The sequence below is a fragment of the Chelonoidis abingdonii genome, chromosome 2 (assembly GCF_003597395.2).
Source record: "Chelonoidis abingdonii isolate Lonesome George chromosome 2, CheloAbing_2.0, whole genome shotgun sequence".
Taxonomy (NCBI): domain Eukaryota; kingdom Metazoa; phylum Chordata; order Testudines; family Testudinidae; genus Chelonoidis; species Chelonoidis abingdonii.
Genome location: NC_133770.1, coordinates 184,661,848 through 184,689,538, shown reverse-complemented (window position 1 = coordinate 184,689,538; position 27,691 = coordinate 184,661,848). Strand labels below are relative to the sequence as shown.

Here is a 27,691-nt window from a genome sequence, read left to right as displayed (position 1 = left end):
AACCTGGGAGGACGGAAAGGGTGCGCGTGCCGTGCCGTGCCGTGCCGTGCCGTGCCGTGCCGTGCCGTGCCGTGCCATTCCCGGTTCTGCAAAGTCCCAGATTCCAGCCCCAGGAGCTCCTGCTTTATCCGCTCAGCCCTGGACGATACCATCTCACCGCGGTGGGGGGGGGAGGAGAGAGCTCTTCAGTTCACCACCCCCACGGCGGGTGGATTGGTGGAGCGGCTCCCCGCACCTGCGCAGTGAGGGAGGGCTGTCAGGGAGCGTGTGTGCGTCACAGGGGAGGTAGAGGAGGGGACGGGGCTATGGCGGAGGTCGCGGCAGCCCCGGGCGAGCCCGCGGCGGTGGCGGCCGAGGGCCCCGAGGCCAAGGCGCTGAGCGCGGGGGAGTACGCGCGGCGCGTGCACCAGTGGCTCTGGGACTCGTACTGCGGCTACTGGAGCTGGCAGAGCGGCCTCCCCGCGCTCCTGGCCGCCGCCGCCCGCCTACGGCAAGCCCGGGCCCGCCCGCCGCCAGCTGCCCCCGCCGCCCGCTACTACGCCCCCTCTACCTCCTGGCCGCCGCCCGCCGCGCCACCGCCCCGCGCGCCGCCCACCTGCCGGGAGCCGCCCGCCTGGCCGCGGTGCCCCGGCCCGGCCCGCCGCGAGCAGCGCCCCGAGGGAGAGCGGCCGGCCGGCAGGTGAGACCGAGGGGCGTGGCTGACGAGAGACCCGGGCCGAGGTGGAGGCTCAGGGGCAGCGGGGGAAGGAGCCTCCTGACTCGTGTTCTGGCTCGAGCGGGTGGCCCCGGCGGGATCTGGGAGCTGCCTGGCCGGGGCGTCCTGGGATTCATGTCTCTCCAGTGCTGTGAACGCGCAACGTGCTGCCCGCGCCGCCCATCCCATGCCTGGTCGCCAGGCTTGTCAGTGGTGGGGCTTTGCTGCTATGGATTGGGTGGGGGAGGTGGTATTTTCTATTGGCCTGACGGCTGTTGGGGAAAGAGACAAGCTACACCCAGCACTTCTTCGGCTCTGATATTTAGCATTTTATATTTTCGACGCGTAGCGTTGTGGTTGGCCTGGGAATGGGAGCATCTGTATTTCATTCCAGGCCCTGCCACTGGCTTATGGTGTGTAGGCAAACTTAATCTCTGTGCTTCAATTCCTTCATTTTACTACAGGGAACTATGACTGATGAGCTTTAGATGTTAAGTTTGCCATGCTTCTCAAACTCCTCAAAGGGCTTTCTTTGTAGAAGCACAAATATTATTGGGATTGTTTAGTGCCTCTGAACTTGGGTGCATGACAACCCCTTTAGCTGCCTAATGAAAGAAATGGTGGTGATCCAAATACTAAATACAATCCAAATTTTATTCTTGAATCAACAATTTTATCCTTGTCTTCAGAAATTAGCACACTAATCTGCTGTGCCAGGGGACAAAATGTGGAATGAGGGATACTTGGTACTTTGTGTTCTTCTGGCATCTGAAAGTGATTTTGAATATCAAGGATAATTGTGACCACAGTCAGAATTTCATAGAAGCAATAATTCTTATTAATGCAGCATAGACAGTTATCCTCAAAGAATAGCATATGCAGTATTATATTAGTAGCACCATCCATGGTAATAGATTTAAGAATTCGGCACTTTAACAAGTGTGTCATATTTAAGTCCTGACTTTCATGGTCTTAACACTTACCTTTCATCTTAACCAGTTGTTACTGCATTTAATATATTAGCGTGGCCATGAAAGAATAAAATCAGAGGTTCCATATCATCAACTTTCATATTAAACATGCTCATTTTAGAGAGTTCATTTGATTTCTATCTTCTGGTATTGCGTGCTCAACTTGGTGTGAGGAAGTTAAGCTGTGTTCTTCACATTCTTGTGTCATCTTTGGTTAAAGGTTGTACAATTAGAATTTGGCAACTATGACAATGCAAGAATGGGAATTGAATCTGTTTTGCTATTCTTTAGCATTAATGAGAGTGACTCTGTCTGTGAGATAAGCAGATGTAAAAGGAAGATGCACAGAAGCAAATATTAAGAAGGTGCCCTTCTTTCCTAACCATTCTTCTAACTGTATTTGCCATTTAAAAGCAAGAACACAAAGGCTGAGAGCTTTGTGCTGCTCTCAAGCAACTTGTTGAGGCTAGTATTCAGAGTGCCATTTGTGCAGCTTCTGTGGATGCCTTGTGAAGATGGCTTTTTAGGTAGGAGAGGTTATTGTGGTGAAGTTTTTTGTGGGGGAAGAAGTGGAATAGTAAAGAGTTCCTTCTCCCTTCCAAAATATACTTGTGTGAATTTTAACAAAAATGGTTATATTAAGTCAGGTGGATGAATATTTTAAATTGTAGTTGTTAGAATGTAAGTTTCATACAGGCGCGCCTGTAAGTGCTGCTGAGGAAATACAATGTGGAGAATCAGCCTAGCTACAATTCTTTTATATGACACCTATCTTTTTGGTTTTTTTTTTTTTTTTTTAAACTTTCTCTTATTACTATCACCAGCTGTCTATTTTTTAAACTTCAGGAGAAATAGACAATTTCTTGGTCTTTGGTTCTATTATTTTTTTTATTTTTATTTTTAAATTGATGCTAAAAGTGGTTAGGCATTTAGAATGCCTGATTTTCAGGAACCTGACTTGAGATATCTAAAAGGACCCTGCCTGATTTTCACAGGGCTGGTGCTCAGCTCTTTCTGAAGTCTTCTGCTAAGGTAGAATGAGTGAGTGGTGGGAAGGAGGCAGTTTTAATCCCAGATAAAAAATTAAACTGCAGGAAAACATTCTGTATCAAGTTCCTTGTAAATATAATAAACTGCAAAAATGGTACACTACAAAAAGTAAGCTCTTCAAGGGTGAGACCATGTCTAGTTACTTAGGTGTAATATGTGACTCAAAGGGGGGAGCAGGGAGGGGATGGGATGGGATGAGGAAGAGCAACAGCAAAAATATGTTAACTTGGTTTAGATACATGCTTAGTTAACTTGTCATCCAATTCCCATTGTATCAAAGTACATTTTAAGGAGGTAATTGAATAAAAAGAATATGGGCTTCCATGGGTCAGAATAAGGATTTTAAAATGTTCCCTGCAGTGGGACAATGTGGAATACGATTTTAATATTGCCTCTTATTCTGTATAGCGCAAACTAATGTATGTTCAAGTTTAAGTTATAAATTGCTTTAGCACAGTAAAATTTTGGGTAATTAACTGTTTTTGTTACAGGTCGGGAATACATTATCCCATCCTTGGCACATAGGTTTATAGCAGAGATGGTGGATTTCTTTATTCTTTTCTTTATAAAGGCAACCATTGTCTTAAGTATTATGCATCTCAGTGGAATAAAGTAAGTTAAACCATTTAAGGCATTATTATATAAAGCTTTTCACTCTTGTGATTAAAGAAAATATATATAATATATGTGTGTGTGTGCATTTTGGAGTAGCTAGGGTTGCACATGACAGAACCCTAACTGTTAAGAGGCTCCTTTCAAGCATACTTTGTCTTTTAAAAATAGATCTTTATTAAAATGATACATTATACAGGTGTGTGTATTATAAAAAGTTACTGTACATGCCTAGAAATGCTCTCAAATGTTTACTTTTTTTGGTTAAGCTTAGTAGTTGGCACTCACAATTTGTATAAAAATGAAATTTCTGAGTATGAGCAGTTGGGAAAACACTTTAAACTAGCTTGTGCTTTTAAAAGATGCTATTAGGGTTTTTCAAAAATCTCACGTGCCCTGTTTGGAAAAACTTTGAAAGCTGATATATTTGAGGGTTTTATCCTCCATCAGTTGTTCTACACAAATTACATGGTTGGTGTGGAATTTTTATTTATTTTAAAGAAAAGGGCTAAGTAGCATTTACTAAACAAAACACTTGTTTGCCATTCTTTAGTATGGGTAGGGGATATGATAAGTCAAATATGGAACCTGTCAACCTTGACTGTTCTTTTCTCCTTGTATAAAATGTAATTTTAAATGCTACTTGAGAACATTCATAGATTATAAAGTCGGAAGAGACCACTGGGATCATCTAGCATGACCTCCTGAATTAATTTGTGTTTGAACTAGAAAAATTAGAAAAAACATCAAATCTTGATTTAAAAATTGTCAGTGATGGAGAATCCACTGCGGCCCTTGGAAGTGCCAATGCTTATTACCTTTGCTGTTTAAAAACCTGTCCCTTGTGCCTTCTAGTCTGAATTGTCTAGCTTCAGATCTTGTTATACCTTTGCTAGATTGAAGAGCCCTCTATAGATTTTTTTTTTCTTCAGAGTAGCAGCCGTGTTAATCTATATCCGCAAAAAGAACAGGAGTACTTGTGGCACCTTAGAGACTAACAAATTTATCTCAGCATGAGCTTTTCATGTTCTCTGTATGTATAAATGTCTTCTGTCTGTGTGTTCCATTCTATGCATCCGAAGAAGTGAGCGGTAGCCCATGAAAGCTTATGCTGAAATAAATTTGTTAATCTTTAAGGTGCCACAAGTACTCCTGTTCTTTCTGTTGAATTTGTTTCCCATGCAGGCAGTTATAGACTGATCAAGTCACCCCTTAACCTTCTCTTGTTTAAGCTAAAAGATTGAGCTCCTTGAGCGTTTCACTATAAGGCATGTTTTCCAATCATTTAATCATTCTTGTGGTTCTTCTCTGAACCCTCTCCAATTTATCAACATCCTTCCTGAATTGTGGGTATCAGAACTGAAAATAGTATTCCAGTGGGTGTTGCACCAGTGCCAAATAGAGATAATGCATTCTCCCTAATCCTACTAGATATTCCTATGTCTATACATCCAAGGATTGCTTTAGCCCTTTTGGCCACAGCATCTCACCTGGATCTCATGTTCAGCTGATCATCCATCAAGATCCCCAAATACTGGTTCATAATAAAAAGGAGAAAAGGGATGACTCTGCCCTTCTTGTGGAAAGATCTACTTTCTTTTCCCTGACGGGCATCTGCGTGGACTTGCAGCATCACTGCAAAGGTACTGGCACTGGAAGATAGGTCCAAAGTTGGTGCCAGATGAGGAGTAGGCACTGAGATGAGTTTTTCCTGCCTAGTCACCAAGACTTTTAGAGCCTCAGTAGACATTGATGGTTTGATCTTCCGTGCCACTTCTGATTTAGCTGCTGCTAATAATGCTGGATAAGGGATTTGCTCCTGGTATAAGGCTGAAGACATTCCAGTTTTTGGACCTAAGGCCAGAATGGCAATATCTGTCTTGGGTCCTGTGTCAGAGGACCTTGGCACAGAGGCTAGTCTCGGTTCCCTCAATGGCCCCATCTGAATATCAGGCTGCAGCCATGGAAAAACCAGATGAGTCTTGAGCCTCAAGTGTCTCCCCCTTCTAGTGATGTTGAGAGGGAGTGAAAGTGTGGCAGGCTGTGCGAGACCCACTTGATAATCCAGACATGGAAGGTACTGGATGTGTAAAGTATGATCAGTCAGGAGGTGCACATCTTGAAGAGCTTGGGACTTGGTTACAGCGGAGAGTCAATTGTTCCCCAGGACAAGGGCAGTCAGTGTACTCAAAACTATCCTGTACTGTGCACTGACTCATTATATGAAAATAATCTAGAGTAAGGGAAGATCTAGCCTTAGGACAAGAAGGCAAGTACCATTTGCTGTCTGTAGCAGCAGAGAAGGAGCTGAGGTAGTTGAGGCTCCCCTCCCTTATACAGAGTTGGGTGATGAAGCTTCCTTCCTGTAAAATCTCTTGTGCACCCCTCAAAGGGTATTGCTTTTCAAGACAGCGCCTCAACTCAACACCTAGGGCACCAGATCCTGCAAGTGAGTATACAGAGGAAGGATCTACTCTAATAAAACTAAGAGGTAATCTAGAATAATGAAGGAGGCATAATGAACCTAGTGCAGTAGCCTATAAGTGGCCTGTTAAGAGGTCAAAGTGGTTCTGTTCCTTGGGGTATGGCTACACTTGGAAATGTGCAGCGCTGGGAGTTACAGCTGTGGTCGTACAGCTGTGTAGGAACAGCACTGCAGTGTGGCCACACTGACAGCTACCAGCGCTGCAGTGTGGCCACATTTGCATCATTTGCAGCGCTGTTGGGAGTGGTGCATTGTGGGCAGCTATCCCAGCGTTCAAGTGGCTGCAACGTGCATTTCAAAAGAGGGGGGTGGGGTGGAGTGTGACAGGGAGCGTCCGGGAGACAGAGAGAGCGGATTTTTGGAGCAGACACTGTGACAGCTCCCTGCCTTGCAAGTTCAAAAGGGTGGGGTGGGGTGGAGTGTGACAGGGAGCGTCGGGGAGACAGAGAGAGCGGATTTTTGGAGCAGACACTGTGAGCTCCCTGCCTTGCAAATTCTGGCCATTTCCCCCACCCCTCTCTCAATCACTCTTAAATGTAAAAAGGCTTCAGACCAGATAAGCAGCTTCTCCGACGGACTCTCTCCCCCCCGCCGTGCTGTTTGTCTCCTCAAGCAAACAGCTGTGAACATTCCAAAGCCTCGGCTCGGCTCGCTCGCTGGAGCAAAGAGCTGCTGTGTTTGGTAGCTCCGGGGAGTACCTTCCGGTTTGTTGTAGACAGGAATTCTGGGATACCTCTTAATACCCTGGAGGCCAGTAACAGCGCTGGTGAGTGTCCACACCTGATGAGCAGCGCTGCATCACCAGCACTGGATTCGCTACACCCGTAGCAGACCAGGAGTGCAGCCAGCTCTGCAGCCAGGGAGTTGCAGCGCTGGCTGAGCTTTGTAAGTGTGGACACGGAGTAAGTTGCAGCGCTGTAACCCCCTCACCAGCGCTGCAACTTGCAAGTGTAGCCAAGCCCTTAGTTGAAAAGAGGGAATCTGCAACAGATGACTGCTTTTTCTCAACTTCAAAGCCCTTTCTAACTCAGTTTGTTCCCCTATCTACTCCACAAATGATGCAGATTTTTAAGGCTGATTTGTCTGCTTTTGCAAACATCTCCATTCTTTCTATGCGTACCCTTATGCTTGGAACGCTGAATTAACCCATAAGATTACTGCTCTCTACAGATTCATTTCTGCCGTGATACTAAAAAGAGAGCCAACCAATGATGTCTGTGTGTGTAGCAGTTATGGGAAAGGTGAGTTAATTTGAAATAGAATAATTGGAATCAGAAGGCTGCAACATAGCTAACCTGTGTAACCACATGATCCAGTTTTTTACTCTTGTCCTCTTCTTGCCTCTTTGAAATTTTTCTCAAAGTAAACTGTTCAGGGCAGAGGCTTTCTAGCTACATATTTGCACAGCATGTAGCACAATAGGGTTTGATCTTGATTAGGAGCTGTAGGGACTACTGCTATCCTAATCATGGAAAAACTTTTTTCTACTCTGCAATCAGGGTATGGCTACAGTTGCAGCTATAGCGCTTTAAGTTAAAGTGGCCTTCGCAGAGCGCACTAGGGAAATCGCTCCAGTCTGTCCACACTGAGAGCTGAAAGTGCACTGGGGTGGCCACATTTGTAGGGCTTGCAGCTGCATTGGGAGCGGTGCATTATGGGCAGCTATCCCAGCATTCAAGGGGCAGCAACGTGCTTTTCAAAATGGGGTGGGGTGGAGTGTGACAAGGAGTACAGGGGAGGAGGGAGTGGGTTTTTGGGGTGCTGAGTGTCAGAATGCTATCTTGTAAGTTCAGATCCCCCCTAACTCCCCCACCTCTCTCTCACTCACTCAAAGCAAACAGTAGCTGATTTTTTTTTCTCTCGGTCCAAACGGAGCCCCCTGCTTCTATCTCACATACTCAAAGGCAAACATGACCTGTTTGGTTTTTTTCTCATACCAGATAAGCAGCCCATCTCAGAACCGGAGCTTTGAAAGGGCACTTCCATGTCCCAAGTTCACAACAAAGACAAGAGAGACCACTTCAGTTAAGAGGATTATGGCGCATTTCTGGAGGTCAATCAGTGTGTGATAACGTTACTCCTCATTTACACTGGCACTGCAGCATCTTACCCAACATGCAACAACTGTTAATCCTCTTGGGGAGGTGGAGGACCAAGACCGCTCTAGGCAAGGAGTCAGAGTGCTCTCCGTGCCTTGCCAGTGTGGACGGGGAGTAAGGTAGAGCGCTCTGGGAGGCTTTATTGCGCTATAAAGTGCAAATGTAGCCAAGCCCTCAGTCTGCATGGGAAGTTGGGATCAGTGTTGTTTGAACCACCTACTCTTGATGACCTAATTTAAGCTGTCTTTGGGGAAGAAATGCTTTTTTATAATGCCTTGTAATTTAAATTATTAGACTTTACAACACAGCTGTATATTAGATACATGTGACTGAAGTATGGAAGTTTGACAGTTAGGCATGTATGACTATTTCATTTAGGGGTGTGGCTTCTTTTAAATGGTTAAACCAGTGTAAATGTGCCCTATACTGGTATAGCTTAGGGCATGGCTACACTTGCAGATGTAGAGCGCTTTGAGTTAAACCAGCCATTGTAGAGTACAGTAGGGAAGGCCCTGCAGTCTGTCCACACTGACAGCTTCAGGTGCACTGGCGTGACCACATTTGCGGCACTTGCAGTAGTATTGGGAGCAGTGCATTATGGGCAGCTATCCCAGCATGCAAGTGACTGCAATATGCTTTTCAAATGGAGGGGAGGGTGGACTGTGTCAGGGAGTGTGTTGTGTGTACATGGGGGGAGAGAGTGGGGTTTTGAGGGGCTGAGAGCATGTCAGCATGCTTTCTTGTAAGTTCAGACAGCAGCAGACCCCTCTCCTCTCCCCCCTGCTTCTCTCTCTCTCTCTCTCAGCATTCCACAGTAATGGTGGTTTGTCTTGGAGCAGATAAGCAGCTGGCTGTCAGAAACGGAGCTTTCAAAGGGCACATCCACATTTCTGCTGCGATTCAAAACAAAGACAAGAGTGGCCACTTGACGTAAGGGGATTATGGGATGTTTCTGGAGGCCAATCAGAGTGCAGTAATGCAACACCTTGTTCACACTGGTGCTGCGGCGCTCCAGCAGAGGCGCAGCAAATGTTATTCTACTTGCCGGGGTCGAGTACCAGGAGCGCTCTAGCCACTGAGTCAGAACGCTCTACGTGCCTTGCCAGTGTGAACAGGTAGTGAGCTAGTGCGCCTAGGGCTCCTGTAATGCGCTGTAACTTGCAAGTGTAGTCAAGCCCTTATTCTCCTTCCTGTATGGGAATAGCTATATCAGTATATTGCATCTTTACATTGCTGTAACTGTGTCCCTGCTAGGAGTTGTACCACTTAACTATATGTTGCCGTAACTCTTCACTTAATGTCGTCCAGGTTAACGTTGTTTCGTTGCTAATCTATTAAAGAACGTGCTTGTTTAAAGTTGCGCAGTGCTCCCTTATAATGTTGTTTGGCAGCTGCTTGCTTTGTCTACTGCTTGCAGGAAGAGCAGCCTGTTGGAGCTAGCTGGTGGAGGCTTGGAACCAGAGTGGGCCGGCAGCCCCCATATCAGCTCCCCTAACATCCCTGTGTGGCAGCCGGCCAACGGGCTGTCAATTGCCAGGCAGTTTAGGTGTCCCTTCTCCCACTGTCGTGTGCTGCTTCTGCCCTCTGTGTTGGAGCTGTTCCCGGGAGCCTCCTGCTTGCTGAGCTGGGGGGAAGAGAGGTGCTGATGTCAGGGTGTCCCCCTGCTCCTTGTACCCTATCTCCACAGAGCAGGGGATGGACACAACAGGGCTTAGGACGGCGGTAGCTTGCTGGCAGCAGCTGCTGCCTCAACTTGCTGATCTACTTAAAAAGGCAGTGTCCTTAGTGTGGTCAGCATACTTAAAGGGGCAATGCATCTCTCTCTCTTGCGCGTGGCACTTTGGAAAGTGGAGGGAGTGGTGCGCTCCAGTGAGATAGCATGGCTTCTTCATCATGTTCAGTTTCCGCAGGGAATGTTTGCAGCCACAGTCATGCGTCTGTTATCTTCTTCCTCCATTCCTGCTCCCTTGTACAGTGTGAGGCTACATTAACAACGTGTTAACCCTTGAGGGCTCAGCTGAGTGCTAGTTCATCATTTAGCAGTAAGGCATTCCCTGGGAAATATCCCACCCTCTGACTGCACTACCTCAACCAAGCTTCCCAATCATCATTGCTGTGTATAGTACTAAATTGTTTGTTAAAAACTTATATTGTGTGTGTGTATGTATAGATAATATAGTCTTTTGTCTGGTGAAAAAAATTCCCTGGAATCTACCCCCACCCCCATGTACATTAATTCTTATGGGGAAATTGGATTCACTTAACATCATTTTGCTTTAAGTAGCATTTTTCAGGAACATAAGTACAATGTTAAGCGAGAAGTCACCGTAGTACTTATTTTTAAGGAAGAATAAAAATGATCCAGGAAACTACAGGCCTGTTAGTTTGACCTCAGTTGTATGCAAGTTTTCGGAACAGATTTTGAAAGAGAAAGTAGTTAAGGACAGAGGTGAAAAGGTAATTGAGATAAAATGCAGCATGGTTTTACAAAAGGTAGATCGTGCCAGACCAACCTGATTTTTCTTTGAAAAGATAACTGATCTTTTTAGACACAGGAAATGAAATAGATCTGATCTACCTAGTTTCAGTAAGGCATTTGATACATTTCCAGATGGGGAAAATTATTAAATTGGAGAAGATGGGAATTAATGAGAACTGAAAGATGGATAAAGAACTGGTTAAATGGAAGACTACAGGCAGTCATATTGAATAGTGAATTGTCAGACTGGAGGGAGATTATTAGTGAAATTCCTGAGGGATCGGTCTTGGAACCAATCTAATTTAACATTTGTATTAATGACTGACAAGAAGTGGGAGTGTGCTAATAAAATTTGTAGATGACAAAAAGATGAGAGCTATTTCAGTCCTCCTCCATATTGAGATTATCATACAAGAATCATAGAATATCAGGGTTGAAAGGGACCTCAGGAGATCATCTAGTCCAACCCCTGGGTTTAGCAGGCCAGTGCTCAAACCACTGAGCTAGATCTGGATAACTTTGAAAACTGGAGTAATGGAAATGGGATGAAATTTAGTAGTGCAAGGACATGCAGGAGAGACAAACAAAAGAATTTTTGCTATAAGCTGGGGACTTATCAGTGTGAAATGACAGAGGAGGAGAAAGACCTGGGTGCACTGATTGGTTACAGGATGACTGTGAACTGCCAATGTGAGGCAGCTGTGAAAAAGGCTGTTGCAGTCCTAGAATGCATTAGGTGAGGTATTTCGAGTAGAGGGGGGGAGGTGTTAGTACCATTATACAAGGCACTGATGAGACCTTATCTGGAATACTGTGTGCAATTCTGGTCTCCCAGATTCAAGAAAGATGAATTCAAACTGGAGAAGGTGCAGAAAAGGGCTGCTAGGATGTTGAGAGGAATGGAAAACCTACCTTATGCAAGGGCGACTCAGAGCTTGGCTTGTTTAGCATAACCAAACAAAAGCTGAGGGGAGATATGCTTGCTCTCTATAAATATATCAGAGGGATAAATACCAGGGAGGGAGAGAAGTTATTTAAGTTAGGTGCCAATGTTGACACAAGAACAAATGGGTATAAACTGGCCATCAACAAGTTTAGGCTTGAAATTAGACAAAGGTTTTTAACCATTGGAGTGAATTTCCAAAACAACTTCCCAAGGGGAGCAATGAAGGCATAAAACCTAGCTGGCATCAAGACTGAGCTTGATACGTTTATGGAGGGGATGATATGGTGAGACTGTTAACAATGGCATGTAGCCAAGCTGCGACTGCTAGTAGCAAATATCCTCAGTGGCTGGTGATGAGACATTAGCTGTGGAGTTACTACAAGGAATTCTTACCAAGGTGTCTGAGTCTTGCTGACATGCTCAGGGTCCAATTGACCACCATATTTGGGGTTGGGAAGGAATTTTCCCTTAGGTCAAATTGGCAGAGACCTTGGGTTTTTTTTGCCTTCCTCTGCAGCATGGGGCATTGGTCACTTGCAGCTTTAAACAAGAGTAAATGGTGGATTGTTTGTAACTTGAAGTCTTTAAATCATGATTTGAGGACTTCAGTAACCCAACCAGAGGTTAGGGGCCTATTCTGGGAGTGGATGGATGAGGTTCTGTGGCCTGCAACATGCAGGAGGTCAGACTAGATGATCATGATGGTCCCTTCTAGCCTTGAAGCCTGTGGCCTGGTCTGTCCTAGTTAGGTCCTATGTAGCCTTGCATTGACCTAGCTGTGGAATTGTCTTCACTTAAATTTGGCTCCCACCAATGTGCTTCTCTGTGTCGCTTTCCCCCAAGCGGCATTGTTATGGTCAATGTAATTAGGTCGATGCAGTGTCAGTGTAGACGCTGCATTGCTTGTTGACTGTTGCTAACCTCCAGGAGCCGCCCCACAGTGTCCCACCCTGACAATGTAGTCCATGCACTCCTGGTAAGAATGTGCACTGCTGATGCAAGGAGCCAAATGTGTGCACACGATTGCAGTGGCTGCATGTCCACGTAAATTAGGTCGACATAATTTGTAGTGTAGAATTGGGCTATGAGGCTGAGTCAGCAAGCTGCATCTGCACTAGGGATTATGCTGGCATAGCTACGTCTGTCAAGGGAGTGTGTTTTTCACATCTCTGATGGACATAGCTATGCCAATATAACCTTTCAGTGTAGGCCAGGCCTAGATTCCAAAGGGGTGGCTGCAGGTATGTCAATACCATAATGAAGGTCAAATGCAGTAGCCTTGTGGAATGGCTCACTTGTTAAAGTGAAGTCTTCTTTTGTACAGGGACATTTCCAAGTTTGCTATGCATTATATAATAGAAGAAATAGATGAAGACACATCCATGGAAGACTTGCAGAAAATGATGATAGTGGCCCTTATCTACAGGTTGTTAGTCTGCTTCTATGAGGTAACTAGTCATGAATATTAAATCCTAACTATCAACTGGATATCCAAGTCAAATGTTGTTCCATGACTATCAGAAGTATTTGAAAACTGATTCATTAACTTGTTAAGAAATCTAACACTAGTACACCAACTGGTGTCTGATCCATGAAGTTGTTGGAATTACTAAGATAGGATACTACTAGAAATTCATTTAACCATAAATTCCTTTATTAAATCCAAAGGCCAAATTATACAGTTGCTCTGAAAACCTAAATAACAATAAGCTATCAATACATCTATACAGCAGCAAACATAAGTTGATCAGTACATTTTCAAAAGGCCCATCCTAGGGACATCTCTCTCATCCTGACTGCCATCAGCTTGATCAGATAGGAATGACAACTACCCTTAGCAAATATGGGGTTTTTTTATACAGTATAACAAACAAGTGATGTCATTGCCCATTGCTTACTTCAGCTAAGAACCAATTTTTGGCTGTCTGGGACAGCTGTTGTCTTGGCTTTCCATCGACCTTGGCTAAAACCAGATAGGGCAGTCTGGGCCTTTTTCTTTGAATGTATCAATGTCAAAGCTGGTCTTTTATCTCTTTACAAGGGCCCATATTTTAAGATATATGAAATATAAATATAAATTCATCACAACCCTTTTGTCTGTAAGAACCAGGGTTTTTTTGGAGGGTTCTCTTAGCCATATTTCAAGAATAGCCTTCTCCCAAAACTTGTCTTGTTAGATGTTGCATTTTTTTAGCATTTGAACCAATTATTTTTCAAGATTTGGTTACATTTGATTTAGCTCTTTACACAGTTTACTAAACACACATGTAATTCTTATCCAAGATAAACTAACTTTAAACCTTTTAATTTTAAAACTATAAATGTAAACTTACTGCATGAGAATAAATGTAAATTAAATATTCAATGTATTAGGATTATTAAGACATATACTTCTGTGCCATTTGGATTGCTCTTATTTATAGATCAGACTGATTAAAATTACATATGTTTTGGGCAACCAACAGTGATGGATTGCAGAAATAAAATAGTTGATTTCTCTTGCAGATTATCTGTATTTGGGGAGCTGGTGGGGCAACCCCAGGGAAGTTTCTGCTTGGACTTCGAGTTGTGACGTGTGATACATCTGTACTTATTGCACCAAATCGTGTGTTAGTGATTCCATCCTCTAATGTTAGCATAACAACGTAAGTATTTTTCACGTAATTGTATCACTCGCAAATTAATAGGGTTGAAAGTACATGATTTGAAATAAGATTACTTTGTCAGCATTTTGCTAATTTGTTTTCTTATTAAAACTGTCATGTACAATGAGATCTCTCAGTGCATACTTTGTAGCAAGGGGTCTGTCTTTTAACACTAAAGAATTGAGGGGATCTATTTCTTCTGAAATATGGGTCTAATATAGGAGTGGGTGGGCAAGGTTCTGTAGTCTGCAATGTGCAGGAAGTCAGCCTAAAGGATCATGATGGTCCTTTCTGGCTTTAAAGTTTGTCTCTCTTTGGCACTGAGTCTTATCAGACAGAATCCTGCAGTGACCCAAGAATCATGTCCTGACTATTTAAACAGAAAGGCATATTTTAGCTTTGCATGTTAAAATACTTGATTTCTAAATCCACGTTTCACTTTATGCTGCATAAATTTGAGGTACTGGATCAGTGGCAAAACTTCTCTGGGCAGTAACTGAAAATTAAAACAAACTGATTTCCTTCTCATTCTAGGTCTACAATACGAGCCTTGATCAAGAATTTTTCTATTGCTTCCTTTTTTCCTGCATTCATTACGCTGCTATTTTTTCAGCATAACAGAACAGCCTATGACATTGTAGCAGGAACTATTGTGGTAAGAAGAAATGTAGTCAGATGATACCAAAAGAAGCCCAGATTACCAAACTTTTTTTGAACTCCTAAAAAACAAAGTAAAGACCATCAGTATTGGTTGCCCAAATTAACTGGAGACAGATTCAGATGTTAAACAATGAGTCATTCCAGTATGGTGCCAGTGATTATCTTGAAAGTATTGATTTTTCTTAAATGCCAAAGACATTTCAGAGAAATAGTACCTATTCAATTTGGAAGTACTAACATTAGATTGACAGGAAGGAAACTGGTTATATTTCTCCATAAGACAGTTTCTCTCCATCTCCAGAAAGGAGATACCTGGAAATATTGCCATCCTAAGAAGTATTAGTTCTACAACTTGATTATTTTATGGGAAAAATAAATTGGAGAATGCAGTTGTGGTCTACGTTGGTGTTTACGAAACACATTACAGAAACTATCCCTTAGAAAGGATTGCAGTGTTTCTTGGGGGGGATGGAGGCAAAAATAATGTGTTTCTATTAAACTGATGCATTGTGTGGTGGTTAGGTATTATCAACCCCTTAAAGGCTTAGTGAACGCCTTCACTTCAAGAATTGTATTCCTTTACCACTTTTTAAATGTATTATCTAAACATGTATTGTGGCAGGTTTTTTGCATGATTGTGTTAAGCATTAAGTCACTTACTATTTGTCTATCCTAATGAAGAAGTAAATTAGTTTCCTACTTCTTTGTGGGAAGAATAAATCACTGTGGTATTTGTGAAATAGGTTTGTGTAAATAACTTCTGAGCTATAAAATTAACAGTATACAGGGCCATCCAGAGGATTCAGGGGGCCTGAGGTCTTTGGCAGCGGGGGCCCCTGCCCCTGAATTGCCGCCGAAGACCCGGCACTTTGGTGGCGGGTCCCGGGGTGGAAGGACCCCTCGCCATGGGTCTTAGGGGCACTTTGGCGGCGGGTCCTGGGGCGGAAGGACCCCGCGCTGCCAAAGACCCAGAGTGGAGGAAGCTGTGGGGGCCTGGGCCCCACAAGAGTTTTCTGGGGCCCCCGGAGTGAGTGAAGGACCCCACTCCAGGGGCCCCCAAAAACTCTTGTGGGGGTCCCTGCAGGGCCCCGGGGCAAATTGCCCCACTTGCATCCCACCCCCCACGGTCGGCCCTGACAGTATAGATCATGGTAACAAAAGGTGAATATGGTTGCTTCTGTTTGTTGGGGAAGGAAAGGTTTTACTTCCCTCAAATTGTTGCATATAGACTATGTGAACTGATAGATGGAGTTTATATGCAGCATGTAGAAAATATCAGCCAGAACACAAATTATGGCTAACTTTATAGATAAGTTCAAAAATTGTTTTTCACTTTATATTTTAAAATTCTGCGTAATCACTGCTATATGCAGAATAACTTGGATACCTACTGATGAGTAAAGAAAACTAATATTTTGCATGATTACATAACTTTGATCACTTATATTTATTCTTCATGTAATATTGACTGTGAAAGAGCTTCTGAAGAACAGTGCCAACTCTTTGTTAAAACCTGATTAAATGTGTCAAGTTTTTTTTAAATGAATTGGAATTCCACGTTACTGTCTGTAGTTGGCTTAGGACTAAATACTGACAAGTGGTTGCAGCAGTTACTCTTGACTGTCATCTACTTTGTGCAAGGGGGTGTTGTGGGAGGGTATTCTAAAATGTGCAGTTTAAACCTAGAACAAGCATTTCTACTGATAGTTCCTAAATTATTTCACTTTCCCAATAATTTAGCATTTTAGCAAGTGGTGTATCATTAGGGCTAAGTATTGAAGTGTTCCTGAGGGAGTATTCTGATCTAAGGAAGCATGAAGCTAAACTGATTTTCACTACAATGGTGTTTAATCTGTTTTTTTGGTTACTACTTGCAAAAGGTTGAATGTCTGCTTTAGAGAGATGTACCATTTGCATGATTAGATGTCCCCCCCCCCACTCTCTCTCTCTCTCCCCGTCCCTCCTCTCCCATTTCCCCCCACCCCTGGCAGGAGTGAGCTCACTGCTTCTTGTAAACTTGTTTTCCACTTACACATGGTGATTTTAAAGTATTGCCTACTAACTGCAGATCAGATTAGAAGCTAACTTCTTAAACTGCAAAATAAAATTTGAACCTCAGCTAATACTCGTTCCTAGAGCTAATGAAGTGGATAAACACTGTGTTCAGCCGCAGTATAAAGACCACCATATTTTGCTTTCCTTTCTGGCTTCACTGTGTGGTAGGGCAGCAGGTTTCACCAACACAGGGTGTGTGGTGTGCCTCCCTCCCCTTCCCTTCATAAGGAGTTCCTGTTCTGCACATGCTGCAAGTACAGACATTTAGATACAATACTAGCGTGAATAGGTTAGACAACAAAGGTGAGCCTATACCACAAACTCAAATAGCTGAGGTAGTCATACTAGTAAATTAAATGGTTTTGGGAGAATGACAAGTTTGCATACAGTAACAGTGAATATGAACTACTGCTAGATAGAGATGATGGACTAAGTTTGCTTAGGCCATTGCTTTTCAGTACAGATATGGCAGGGGAGGGCAAAGTATGGTCTGCGGGCAGGATCCGGTGTGTCAGGGCTTTCAGTCTGGCCCTTGGGATTGCCAGCGCCATGGGGCAGCAGGGCTAAGGCAGCCTCCTTGTCTGCCCTGGCCCTGTGCGACTCCCAGAAGCAGCCAGCACCAGGTCCCTGTAGGGCAGAAGGCTCTGTGCACTGTGGGCACCGCCCCCTGCAGCTCCCATTGGCTGGGAACAGGGAACTGCAGCCAATGAGAGCTTTGGGGGAGGTACCCACAGGTCTGAGCCCTCTACCCCCCTATGTTGAGCCCCCTCTGCACCCCAACCCCTTGCCCTGAGCCCCTTCCTGCACACCCCAACCCCTCCTGCCCCAGCTCTATGTTCATGGCCCTGCATACAATTTCCCCACTCAGATGTGGCTCTCAGGCCAAAGAGTTTGCCCATCCCTGAGATATGGGGTGGCTATTTGACTTGACAGCCAGGCTTCTGCCTGTATCTAATCAGGACGCTGACCAAACCTTTTTCAGCTGGCGACCCAGCTTCCAAACCTCAACCCATCAAAAGAGCAGCTCTCCTCCTGCCCCCCAAATTATGATGGCACTGTACAAATAGTCCAATGATCCCTGTCCAAAGAAATTACAATCTAAGACGACAAGATTTAAAATAATAGGTTTATCTTACACTATAGTCATTGCAAACAAATGGTGATAGGCTTGCTATTTTAGGGGAAAAATCATTAGCATTAAAAGGTGTATTTTGCACATGCTTTTCCTTCAAAAATGAATTTTACCTTAACTACACTGTTTAAATCATTCCACGGGCTAGGTAGAATATAACTTCCCATTTAATCTTTATTCACTAAAGCTGTAATGTCTAACACCCCAAACTCTTGGGGGAATGTCTAATGGGTGTGGATCAAGTTTAATTGTACCAGCGTAAAATTGTTCTAATGATGTATGGTCTTCTCCCTAAGATGTGCATTTTTGAACTCTTAAGATTAGTTATAACCTTTAAAACTAACACCCAAATCAAGATTTCTGAAAGGCTCATAGCATTCTAAACAGGAATCTAGTTTCCTCTATATAAATGAATTCATTCTGTGTGTCACAGAAGGGTGCATGTTACCTTATCAGTTGCCTATAGATAGTATGGTGCAACAGACTGCAAAGTAGAGAGGCTGTGCTAGAGTAAAACTTCAAAATAGATTGTAGAATCAAGAGAAAGAAACTTGACCTCTCATGTTAAGGCTCTGCTCTTAAGTGCTCAAGATGTCAATCATATGACCAGATTTATGGTGAATTGCTGCAGTTAATGGTGTACTTTCTCTTGTTTATATATTTAATCTTATCTCAAATAGAAGTTTGTTTTTACAAAGTACTTGAATTCAGCTGTCACTGCCTCTGGCTTCAGTCTGTTTCTCACACTCAAATGGGTGCTTGCAGGTGCCACTTTGTTTAGAATTGATCAGAGCACTCAGTTGTCTGATACATCAAAGACAATTTATACCATTCAGTTCCTCAATAAAAATCTAAGCCCTGAAGTGTCCTTTTATTTGAAGAGTGACATTACCACAAACATTTGAGTTTTGAAATTAATTCCTTCATCATAGCTGCAGTTTGTTAGCAAGTACATGTTTGGCTTCCCTGCTCTGCCTTTCATAAAAAAGTCCATTCACAGCTGTTTGCCTATTTAGAACATCAGCTTTAAGAATTCACTTTTGAAGTGCCTTTAGACTTTTGCCTGTCAATTAAATGTGCCCAAGTTCTGCTCTGGTTATCACAAAACTGGATAGCTCAGCTGTGCTTGTGGAAAATGAATGGAAATAGCACAACTGACAACCCTCAGTGAACTGTAGGCTGGTCTGTATAAAATACAAATACCTTTTTGTATTCCTGCTTCAGCTAAAGCATTAGGTATGAAAGATGCAAGATAAAAACAGTGATAGGGAAAAAGGACAAGCTAATCATGGACTGAAGTCTCTCTCCACTTTTGGAGAAGTGTTGAGTGGGAAGCTGCAGTTGAATGCTGAGGAGTGATTAAAATCAGCCTCCATATTACCATTCAGAGTTCTGTGAACGAGACTACCTAAAGGTAGTAGGTTGAAAAGTTCTCTTTGCAATAAGCAGGTCCTGTTTCAGTCTTTACGCATATTTCAGAAGAAATTACCTATTAGGGAGTGTATGCTTTGCTTTATAACAAGGTTAACTCAGTCATGATGCAGAATCCTTGCAGCAATGGGCTGAGCTGCAGCTCTGAAAGTCGGTAGTATTGTAACTGGAGTCTTGCCACCTGTTGACATTTTCTTCCTGTAGAGCATCAGTAGCTCTTCACTGCAAGTATGGCTTGGCTAAGATAAAAGGGATGTTTATTTTAAAAGTTTAGCTAACACTTAGGCATACTCTAGGAACCACTACAATTTCCTTCCTGTACAGAGGCCATTTTCTGCCCACAGTGAGAGAGAATGAAAATAATTCCTTAGTATTACACTATAACTTTGAGGGCTTGTCTTTACTGATGTTAACTCAACCTACACCTTGTATTGCCTTAACCCAACTCCTGTCCATACCTGTCTCTAGTTTGAATGAGGTGCTTTAAACCTGAGTTAGCCCACCCATCATCTGCTGTGAACTGAAGCTCAAAAAAGCCCCTCAAACAGATGCACTTATACCAGCAAAACAGTGCTTTTGCTAGTATAATCTGTTTCTCTCATGGGAGGCCAGGGATGTGGGAAACACCCCAGCAGCTGGTATTAGTTATTCCAGCAAAAGTGCACCTTTGCTGGAAAACTCCACAGTAGGAGTGCTTTGCCAGTGTGGTATGCTGATAGCTATTCCAGCAAAGCCTTCCAACTGTAGACCCGGCTTTAATAAAGTAGTGGGACCTTGCTGCTAATCCAATCACTTTGTGCATCCTCAGTGTTGTTTTGTAGTTTGGCCAAAGTCGCTTGAGGTTAGCTTATGTGTGGCAATAGCTCAAGTGTAGCCGGTGTAAACTAACTGCACTGAAAGCAGCTGAACCCTTGAAATAGGTAATTACTGCTTTCAAAGGTGTGCAGTACAGTAGTAGTGCAGTAGGTGATCTGCCCCTTCCAAGTTTCCAACTGTTCCCATCACCTGTACAGCTCCACCAAGGGGAGCCCTACTGGAAATAGACCAGTGTCTTCTTTTTTTTTTTTTTTAAGTCTTCTGATGTTGCTTAGTGCAACAGAGCTACGTGAGACTACTCCAGCCCTATACCTTGTCTCCACTAGGCTTTTACAGCAAGCTAAGATAGCTAGACATCTCTGTCAAAAAAACCAACCACCTATTTTGGAAGTGAAGAGAAACTTGAGGTTCCAGCACCATCAAACGTCTGAAAAGAAGCAGCTAAGAGTATGACTAAGTTCCCTGTTTTCAGAGATGACTAGCACATTTAACTACAAAGCTGTTTTCAGTTTTAAAAATATAATTTGATAAGTGATTAAGGCCACAAATATCTTAGCTATCAAAACACCTAACTTTTAAAAATTATTACAAGCTTGTGCTTTAGTAATTCTAATAGGCTAGAACATTATGTAAAATGTTTAATGCTTTGAGGAAAGTTAAGTGAGGAGTCATCCTTGGAGTAGGCTTTGGATTTGTCTACACCAGGAAAGTTTGAAGTGTTAACTACATGTAGCTCCTGAGCCCATGTAACATAACTTAACACAGTAGAATGGATACCTGGGTTCCAGCAAATCCATGTTTCTGAAAGTCCAGTTGGATTAACCTCTAAATGGATGTGTGGCAGATGCTGCTGCATACCATGCAACCTCTAAACCACCCTCAGCCTGACAGACCAGTAACAATCTGAGGAAGCTTGTTTCCTCAGGGAAATGGATGCTCTTGTCAAGGTACACACAGTTCCAGGAATGCCTCCTTACTTATGTAATGCAACCACTGGAGTTTGTCACACCAGTCTGTTTCTGGACCATAAACAATTAGCACTCCCTGGGGTGAATATTGGCAGCAGAGGTGGGTGTCTGACCATTCCCCCAGTGAGCTCTGAGATCAGCTTGTCTTACACCAACTCACTGCAGGTACTGCTACAACACTTACTGCTGCCTCAGAAGTTCTAATCAATACACTGGAAGCCACCAGAATAGATCACCTGGTAGAGGGATTTTAGAATTTCCCTAAAATTATTCTACATTCAGAGGCTTTCTAACATCTTCACTAGAGTCTCATGGACCCCCATCTCTTCCTATTTGCAATCACTTAGGAGCCCCAGGACAATTACACTTGCTTTCATGGAATACTAGGAAAATATTTAACAGCTGGAAACCATGATAAGGAGCCAGGTCACCAGCAAGTGCTTTGCAGTTTGAGACACTCTAGGCCTCAGTCCCATATGCTACAGCTCTCTGAATGCCTTGGCTTTTTTTGTTGGTTTTCAGTGCTGTTGAATTCCAAGCAGCAGCACTTTTAATTAAATCAAGTAAAATACAAGTACAAGCAAATATAATGGTTATGTGCATTTATTTTGATTTTTAAAAGTATGTAAATGTATATGCAAGTTAGGTGCAGCCCTCAGGCTCCAAGTAAGTAGCCAGTTACAGCCCCTCAGGGTTGAGAAGTTTGGACATCCCCTCGTTTAGAGGAGCCATTAAATCACAGAGCACACCATTTATACCAATCTCAGTATTTCTGTTGAAAGCAGAAATGTTGCAGGGAGGTCTGACCTCTATTCTGATGGACACAATGCTTAATCTTACAGATAGGTTTCATTGCAAGTTAAAACTACAACAAACAATATTTCATAATTTTTATTGATGGCATTTATCCCATGGTTTAACATGTTAATTATACTGTAATAAACATGGCTTTAATATTAAACTTTTTCCTTATTATCCAAAGTCACCACAGTCCATTTCTGTAAATATAAAAATATATACTTAATACTTTGTACAATACTGGTTTTTGGTCCAAACAAAAATGGATCAGAAAAGCCAATAAACTCACTTTAAGAATTCCCAATTTTATTTAAAGATTTTCCAAATGGATTTAGGCAACTTTGAATAATGGGATTTACATAATAAAATCTGAGACAATACTAAACAAAAATTGCCATAACACAAAATTAAAATTTCAAGTTCACAGATTTGTTATGCCAAAAGAGAGAAACAAAATTGTATTTACACTTTTTCATAATAAAATAACAAAAAGGCGAGACAGGTGATAAAGAGCTGTAAGAATGAAAATATAGAAATAGCATATAATTATTAAATGGAGAACTACAGATCTAACAAGTCCTTAGCAGGGACCATCCTTTAATCAGTTTTCCTCTATCAGAAAATTTTAGTGCACAATACACCCAACTCACTCACTTCACACATACACCAGCACAAACTCAGCATAGAAATCATTCATTATCAACATTCTCTACTCTATACAGAATCCTTTCACTGATATAATTACAATTTTGAGGCGTCAGTAAACGCAAATGAGCGCACATAGTGGTGCAGATGAAGAGGTATTATACAAAGCTATTTGCTGTGCAGGCTATATTCATGTCTATAGCCAGACCATGCCAAGTCTGAATAAAGAAATTGCTGGATTCTAAAATATAGTTTTGCTTGAGAACCTTCCTGTTGCCAACTCTACCTCTTACCAAAGAAAACTAAATGGGGAAAAAGAGCAGAGTTTTGAATGTCTTTAGGCAGATCTGACTTCAGCTAAACCCAGCATGAGGTACAATCCAATAAGTGCAGGGCACCAGCTGTTGTGAAAGTTGCTGTCTAACAACCACAGACAATTATTTTCTACGTCTAACTGCAGTCTTTATCTTCCGCCCAGAAACTGAAGATCCAGAAGCAGAGAAAATATTTTTCCCGTTAGACCTGTCAAAAAGAATTCACAAGTAGTCAAAAATCTAGCATGCTGCCACTGCAAATCTCAGGAGTTTTCTGGAATAATTTAAAATAACCATCTGCAATAATCTGTATTCTGACAGCAATTAGCCAGGCCCAAACTTCATAAAATCCGACACAAGAAAAGGATTCCAGAAACAAAATAAGCATCCACGTTTGCTGTATTACAGTACAGAACACACAGAACAAGATGAATAAGTAGCTGGCTTTAAAGCAGAAGCAAAGTCTGCAAACATGAAAGGTGGCCTAATTTTCATGCATAAAAAGTGATTCTGTGCCTCACTTCAGACACTTTAAAAAGAACCTGATCTTCAGAGGACAGATGCTCAACATCTGAAAACCAGACCCCTTTATGTCAGATTTGGCACCCAAAACCACTAGTCAGTCACTTATTTATACGGAGGTCATTGTTCACAGATGTTCATGTGAACACCTAAATAATCATGTAAATGAAGACTGATTTGGGAGGTAGAAGCTGCACATACTCAACACTATGAATTAGGATCCTTATTCCTCCCACCACCACCCTTTTTAGTCACTTAAAGATATTCTTACCCCATTGTAAATGCTGGAGTCGGGTTAAATGGAAATCCTGAAGAGCTAGAAGGCTGGGTTGGTGGCGCTGGTGCACCCGGATTTCCACCAAAAGTAAATACTCCTGGGCTATTACTTGTGAAGCTGAAATTAGTATCACTACGTCCGAACTGGAATACAGCACCTAAAAAAAGGCGAAGTCTACGTTTAACGCCTCTAATGCAAAAAAATCACATTTCTTCCCCTTTGCCATTCTACCATATAAGTTTGTGTCACAACAAGACTACATGCTTCCTTTAAGCAGTGATACCAAAGTAGCTATTGCTGTACCTAACCTAAAATCTACACTAAAAATGTTAACTCAATTAAGTGGGGCAACTTCATGGAGGACTGGGACTTTCAAGCCAACAGCTACTTCAGCATTGCTGATTCAGATAGAAGGTGTGAATGCAGCAGCTTTTAATATGTGCAGCACATTTATTAAGTCATTTAGGGTAAGTGACAGTCAATTCCTCTTTATTCAGGATATTTGTGCATTTCAAACTATGTGCCTTTAGAAGTAAGAATAATTAATTATAAAAGCAGGGCATGTGGCATATTTTTGAACAGTCTGAACATTTTTAGGAAGCCTTTCAAAAAGGAAATTGAAGAGCTATACTTAAAATATATTTGTAATCACAGGTGATGCTGCCCACAGATTGGATTTATGCATAATACTTGAAGTGGTTTACAATTTATCTGGTCATTCATAAGTCAATACATACTGTAAAGTTTTCTGAACCAAGAACTATATTCAAGTATTGTTTATTATCAAACAAACAACAGAATGGTTCAAACAGATGAGTTTCAGCATATTCACATAGGCTTTCAGTGAGAGGACTCAGTTACAGACAGGCTCCAAAAGACAATTCTTCTAGGTAAGGCAAGGCAAGGCAAGGCACCTCACTTTTATTAACCAAGTATTTCTTTGCAACTTACATTTTTCAATACTGAAGTCACAACTACTGTGATTTCAACTTGAAGGGACACTCCCATAGCTTAAGCCTAAATTTTGGTGCTGTTAAAAAAGTGTTACTGAACCTAAGGCCTGGTCTACGAGAGAGGGGGTGGGGGGGAGGCAGGAATGTAGACAAGTCCTCAGTTAGAAATCACAGGTAAGATTTTTTTTGAAAGTGGGTCCCTAAAGTCAGTCTCTCAAACCTATAGGAGAGCTTCTAAAAATTAGGCTACTTAGTTAGGTGCCTAAGTATAAATTAAAATGTTCATTTTCATTCTTCTTGTATTTTTTTTTATTTTGAAGAGTAAAAGTTAAAAAAAACAACATGAGATGAGACTGCAAAACCATTAAAACTGGGAGGCAGACTCAAGGGTAGGTGTACTGCCTGAAACAAAAGGTAGGCAATTTTTTTAAATTGCTGAAGGTATTTTAGATTTCAAGGTAATCATTAAACCCCAGACTGAGATAAGGACCACACCCACTGCAGAACTGGGGCCTGACTATTTCAATCTGAACACTTTATTTGGATTTGAACATTCCCTTGCAGTGTTTACAACCCAGCCCATTACAGGACAAACAAAATCCACTAAAAAATGAAACTGACTACTGTACTTTTACTGTCCAAACTGACTGAAATGCAAAAAATAAACAGATTTAAGAATGAGTCATAAAATTTAAAGGTATTATCGTTAATATAGGTAAGGAAATGTGGGTTTTCTTTTAAATACATTTAAACTTGACAGTGCCCTTTTAAAACTGTTGTTTCCCTATTTTCTGTTACAGTAGTAATCTTACAACTATAAGCCTACCTGTAAATAAAATCTTCCTTTACAGTTGAATGTTGTGGTTTTGATATTTAAGCAGACAGTTTATACTGTGCTAACAAGTTTACAAATTCACCACCCTGATGGCTAAACAACATTCAATATGTTTGTATAACACCTAATGCAATGGAACCCTCACTTAGTTTGCAGTTAGGCACTACCACAATATAAACATTACATGTTTTGTGCAGACCAGGGAATCAGAAAGAGACCGATCTCTAAATGCCACCAGATCAAAGGAGGGCTGACTAAGTCTTTCAAACTAATGGAAATAAAGTGTTGATATTGTGCTATGGCTAACTGATTACTGACCTGTATTATTTCTTATTTTCCTAGATTATACTTATAATTTCTATAGAATTACTGCATATGCCCCAGTTAATGAATAAAGCTCCCACAAAGACAAGGAAGCTGGGAAATTTTCCCATTTAATAACAAATATGCATTCTGTTCTGAGAAACTACTACTTAAGCTACCATCATCAAAACAATAATAAATAATAAACTACGGTGACAGAAGAGGATCCTCACACGCGCAGGGCCCTGTCCAGGCTTAAGACTATATTCATCTTCAAGTCACATTGCCTTCAACCTCATGGTGTGAGTTTCATATATTTCATACTGAGTTTTTCTAAGATTTCTTAATTTTAACACTAACATTCTTGAAAGAGAACAAACACACAAACCACTGATGTGCTTGCAACCTTAATTTCACCCTTATGAATTTTGTGGGGAAGTTTCTGATGAAAGTGGGGGGTAACATCTGACCTCTAGGAATGAGGCAAATTACTGAATAATTCTGTTAATGGGCATTACAAGTTACAGTAATCAGATTCTATTTCCTATCTGTAATAAAGTGTTTAATACGAACTATGTTTGAGAGAGGAGATTGTTTTATTATTTTTTAATGTATTCCTTAAAAGTTGTAATGTTTTACCAAAAGCTGGCAAGAAATCCCACACAGCCTTACTACTTACTGAACATTTACGGAGAATTCTTCCTAGAAACAATCTACATCTTGAGACCAAAATAGATGTCAGCTCTGAAGGGCTTGCACTCACCGGAATTAGGTGTTGTACCGGAGCCAAAGCCAGGCTGTTGGCTTGCCTGCTGTCCAAACACAGGAGGCTGACTACTGCTTGACACAGACCCAAAGGCTGGAGGTGCAGGCTGAGAGCCAGCTGAAAACAATGACGTTGATGATAATGATCCAAAAGTTGGAGCATTTGGCTGGCTGGCACCTTGACTTTGACCAAATGTTGGCATCTGGCTGGCACCAAATGCTGGTGTCTGGCTGGGACCAGCAGCAGGTGCTGAAGACCCAGAGCCAAACACAAATGAAGAGGAAGAACCTAGAAAAGCAAGGAAGCAGACCAGAAACTTAAGTATTGCGTTCTGTTTTTTTGCAAGGACAAAAACTAACTCGAGAAGGCTTTCAGTTTTAAAGCATCATCTTTTAGGATTAACAACCAAATACTACATTTAAGCTCAAAAGAAATCTGAAGTGGCTGAAATAACCACCCCTACAACAACTGGAATACATGAAACAAAGTAGCAATTCAAGCACCCAAAAAAGTGCAATTGGTACCATTATATTAAACATGAAAATTAATGTGGAAAACAGCACATTTCCTCTGCATGAAGGGTTACTCTCGGTTTTTTAAAAAGAGAATTTTACTCTTGGCCTAAATACCTGTAAACTGCATTTCATACTTAACATGAAATGGTCACTATATGAAGTAAATTGTTCAACACAAATACTACAATTATCTGATCTAATAGCAGATACACACTAATGGTGAATTTTTCATATAGTAGTTAAGAGTTGTTTGTGTCACATCAAGCCAATAACAAAGAGAGCAGTTTGCAAACTTTTATTTACATATATTCAGTTTTAGTAACTTTTCTGTCAGACATTTAAAGTATGGTTCTACTCCTGTCTAGAAGTGGCAGGATGAGGGTGCCCATGTTTATTGTCTTAACTATTCCATGTCAAATGTGCTCAATAAGGTTTGGGGTTTTTCCAATAACTGTGAGCCCACAAATTCAACCCTAGATTTGAGTTAAGCTGGGTTCCTTCCTGCTTGCAGTCACAGCTAACTCACCAGTAATGTAAGTCCTGCAGGCCAAATTAGGCCCCCAATGACAATCTCACTTTCTTCAAATTGTGCATAAGATTAGAATTCAGTAAAACAATTCTACTGATGATGCACAGGAGAAATAGAACCCTACCTAGCTCCCTCTCCTAGCTGCCTTTGCTCTGCTGTGCTAACAGAAATAAAATGCAGTAGAGAAACAT

At 41.9% G+C, this 27,691-nt stretch overlaps 2 protein-coding genes across 3 annotated transcripts in view; one reads left to right on the top strand and one right to left on the bottom strand.

Moving 5' to 3' along the window:
* Nucleotides 1-264: 264 nt before the first annotated feature.
* On the top strand, nucleotides 265-16,183 carry FAM8A1 (family with sequence similarity 8 member A1). The gene is given in 7 exon segments (XM_075062847.1): nucleotides 265-594; nucleotides 597-638; nucleotides 641-679; nucleotides 3,207-3,327; nucleotides 12,661-12,784; nucleotides 13,842-13,981; nucleotides 14,516-16,183. Coding segments are annotated over 7 exon segments (900 nt in total). The 5' UTR covers nucleotides 265-305; the 3' UTR covers nucleotides 14,661-16,183.
* A 5,449-nt stretch (nucleotides 16,184-21,632) lies between these two features.
* NUP153 (nucleoporin 153) overlaps nucleotides 21,633-27,691 on the bottom strand; it is a 67,961-nt gene continuing 61,902 nt past the window's right edge. For both annotated transcript variants that reach the window (XM_032764404.2, XM_032764405.2), the window contains exons 20-22: nucleotides 26,454-26,744; nucleotides 23,594-23,756; nucleotides 21,633-23,008 (exon numbers count right to left, since the gene is read on the bottom strand). In XM_032764404.2, the coding sequence (XP_032620295.1) occupies nucleotides 22,924-23,008; nucleotides 23,594-23,756; nucleotides 26,454-26,744 (539 nt within the window). In that variant the 3' untranslated portion in view covers nucleotides 21,633-22,923. The remainder of the gene's footprint in view (nucleotides 23,009-23,593; nucleotides 23,757-26,453; nucleotides 26,745-27,691) is intronic.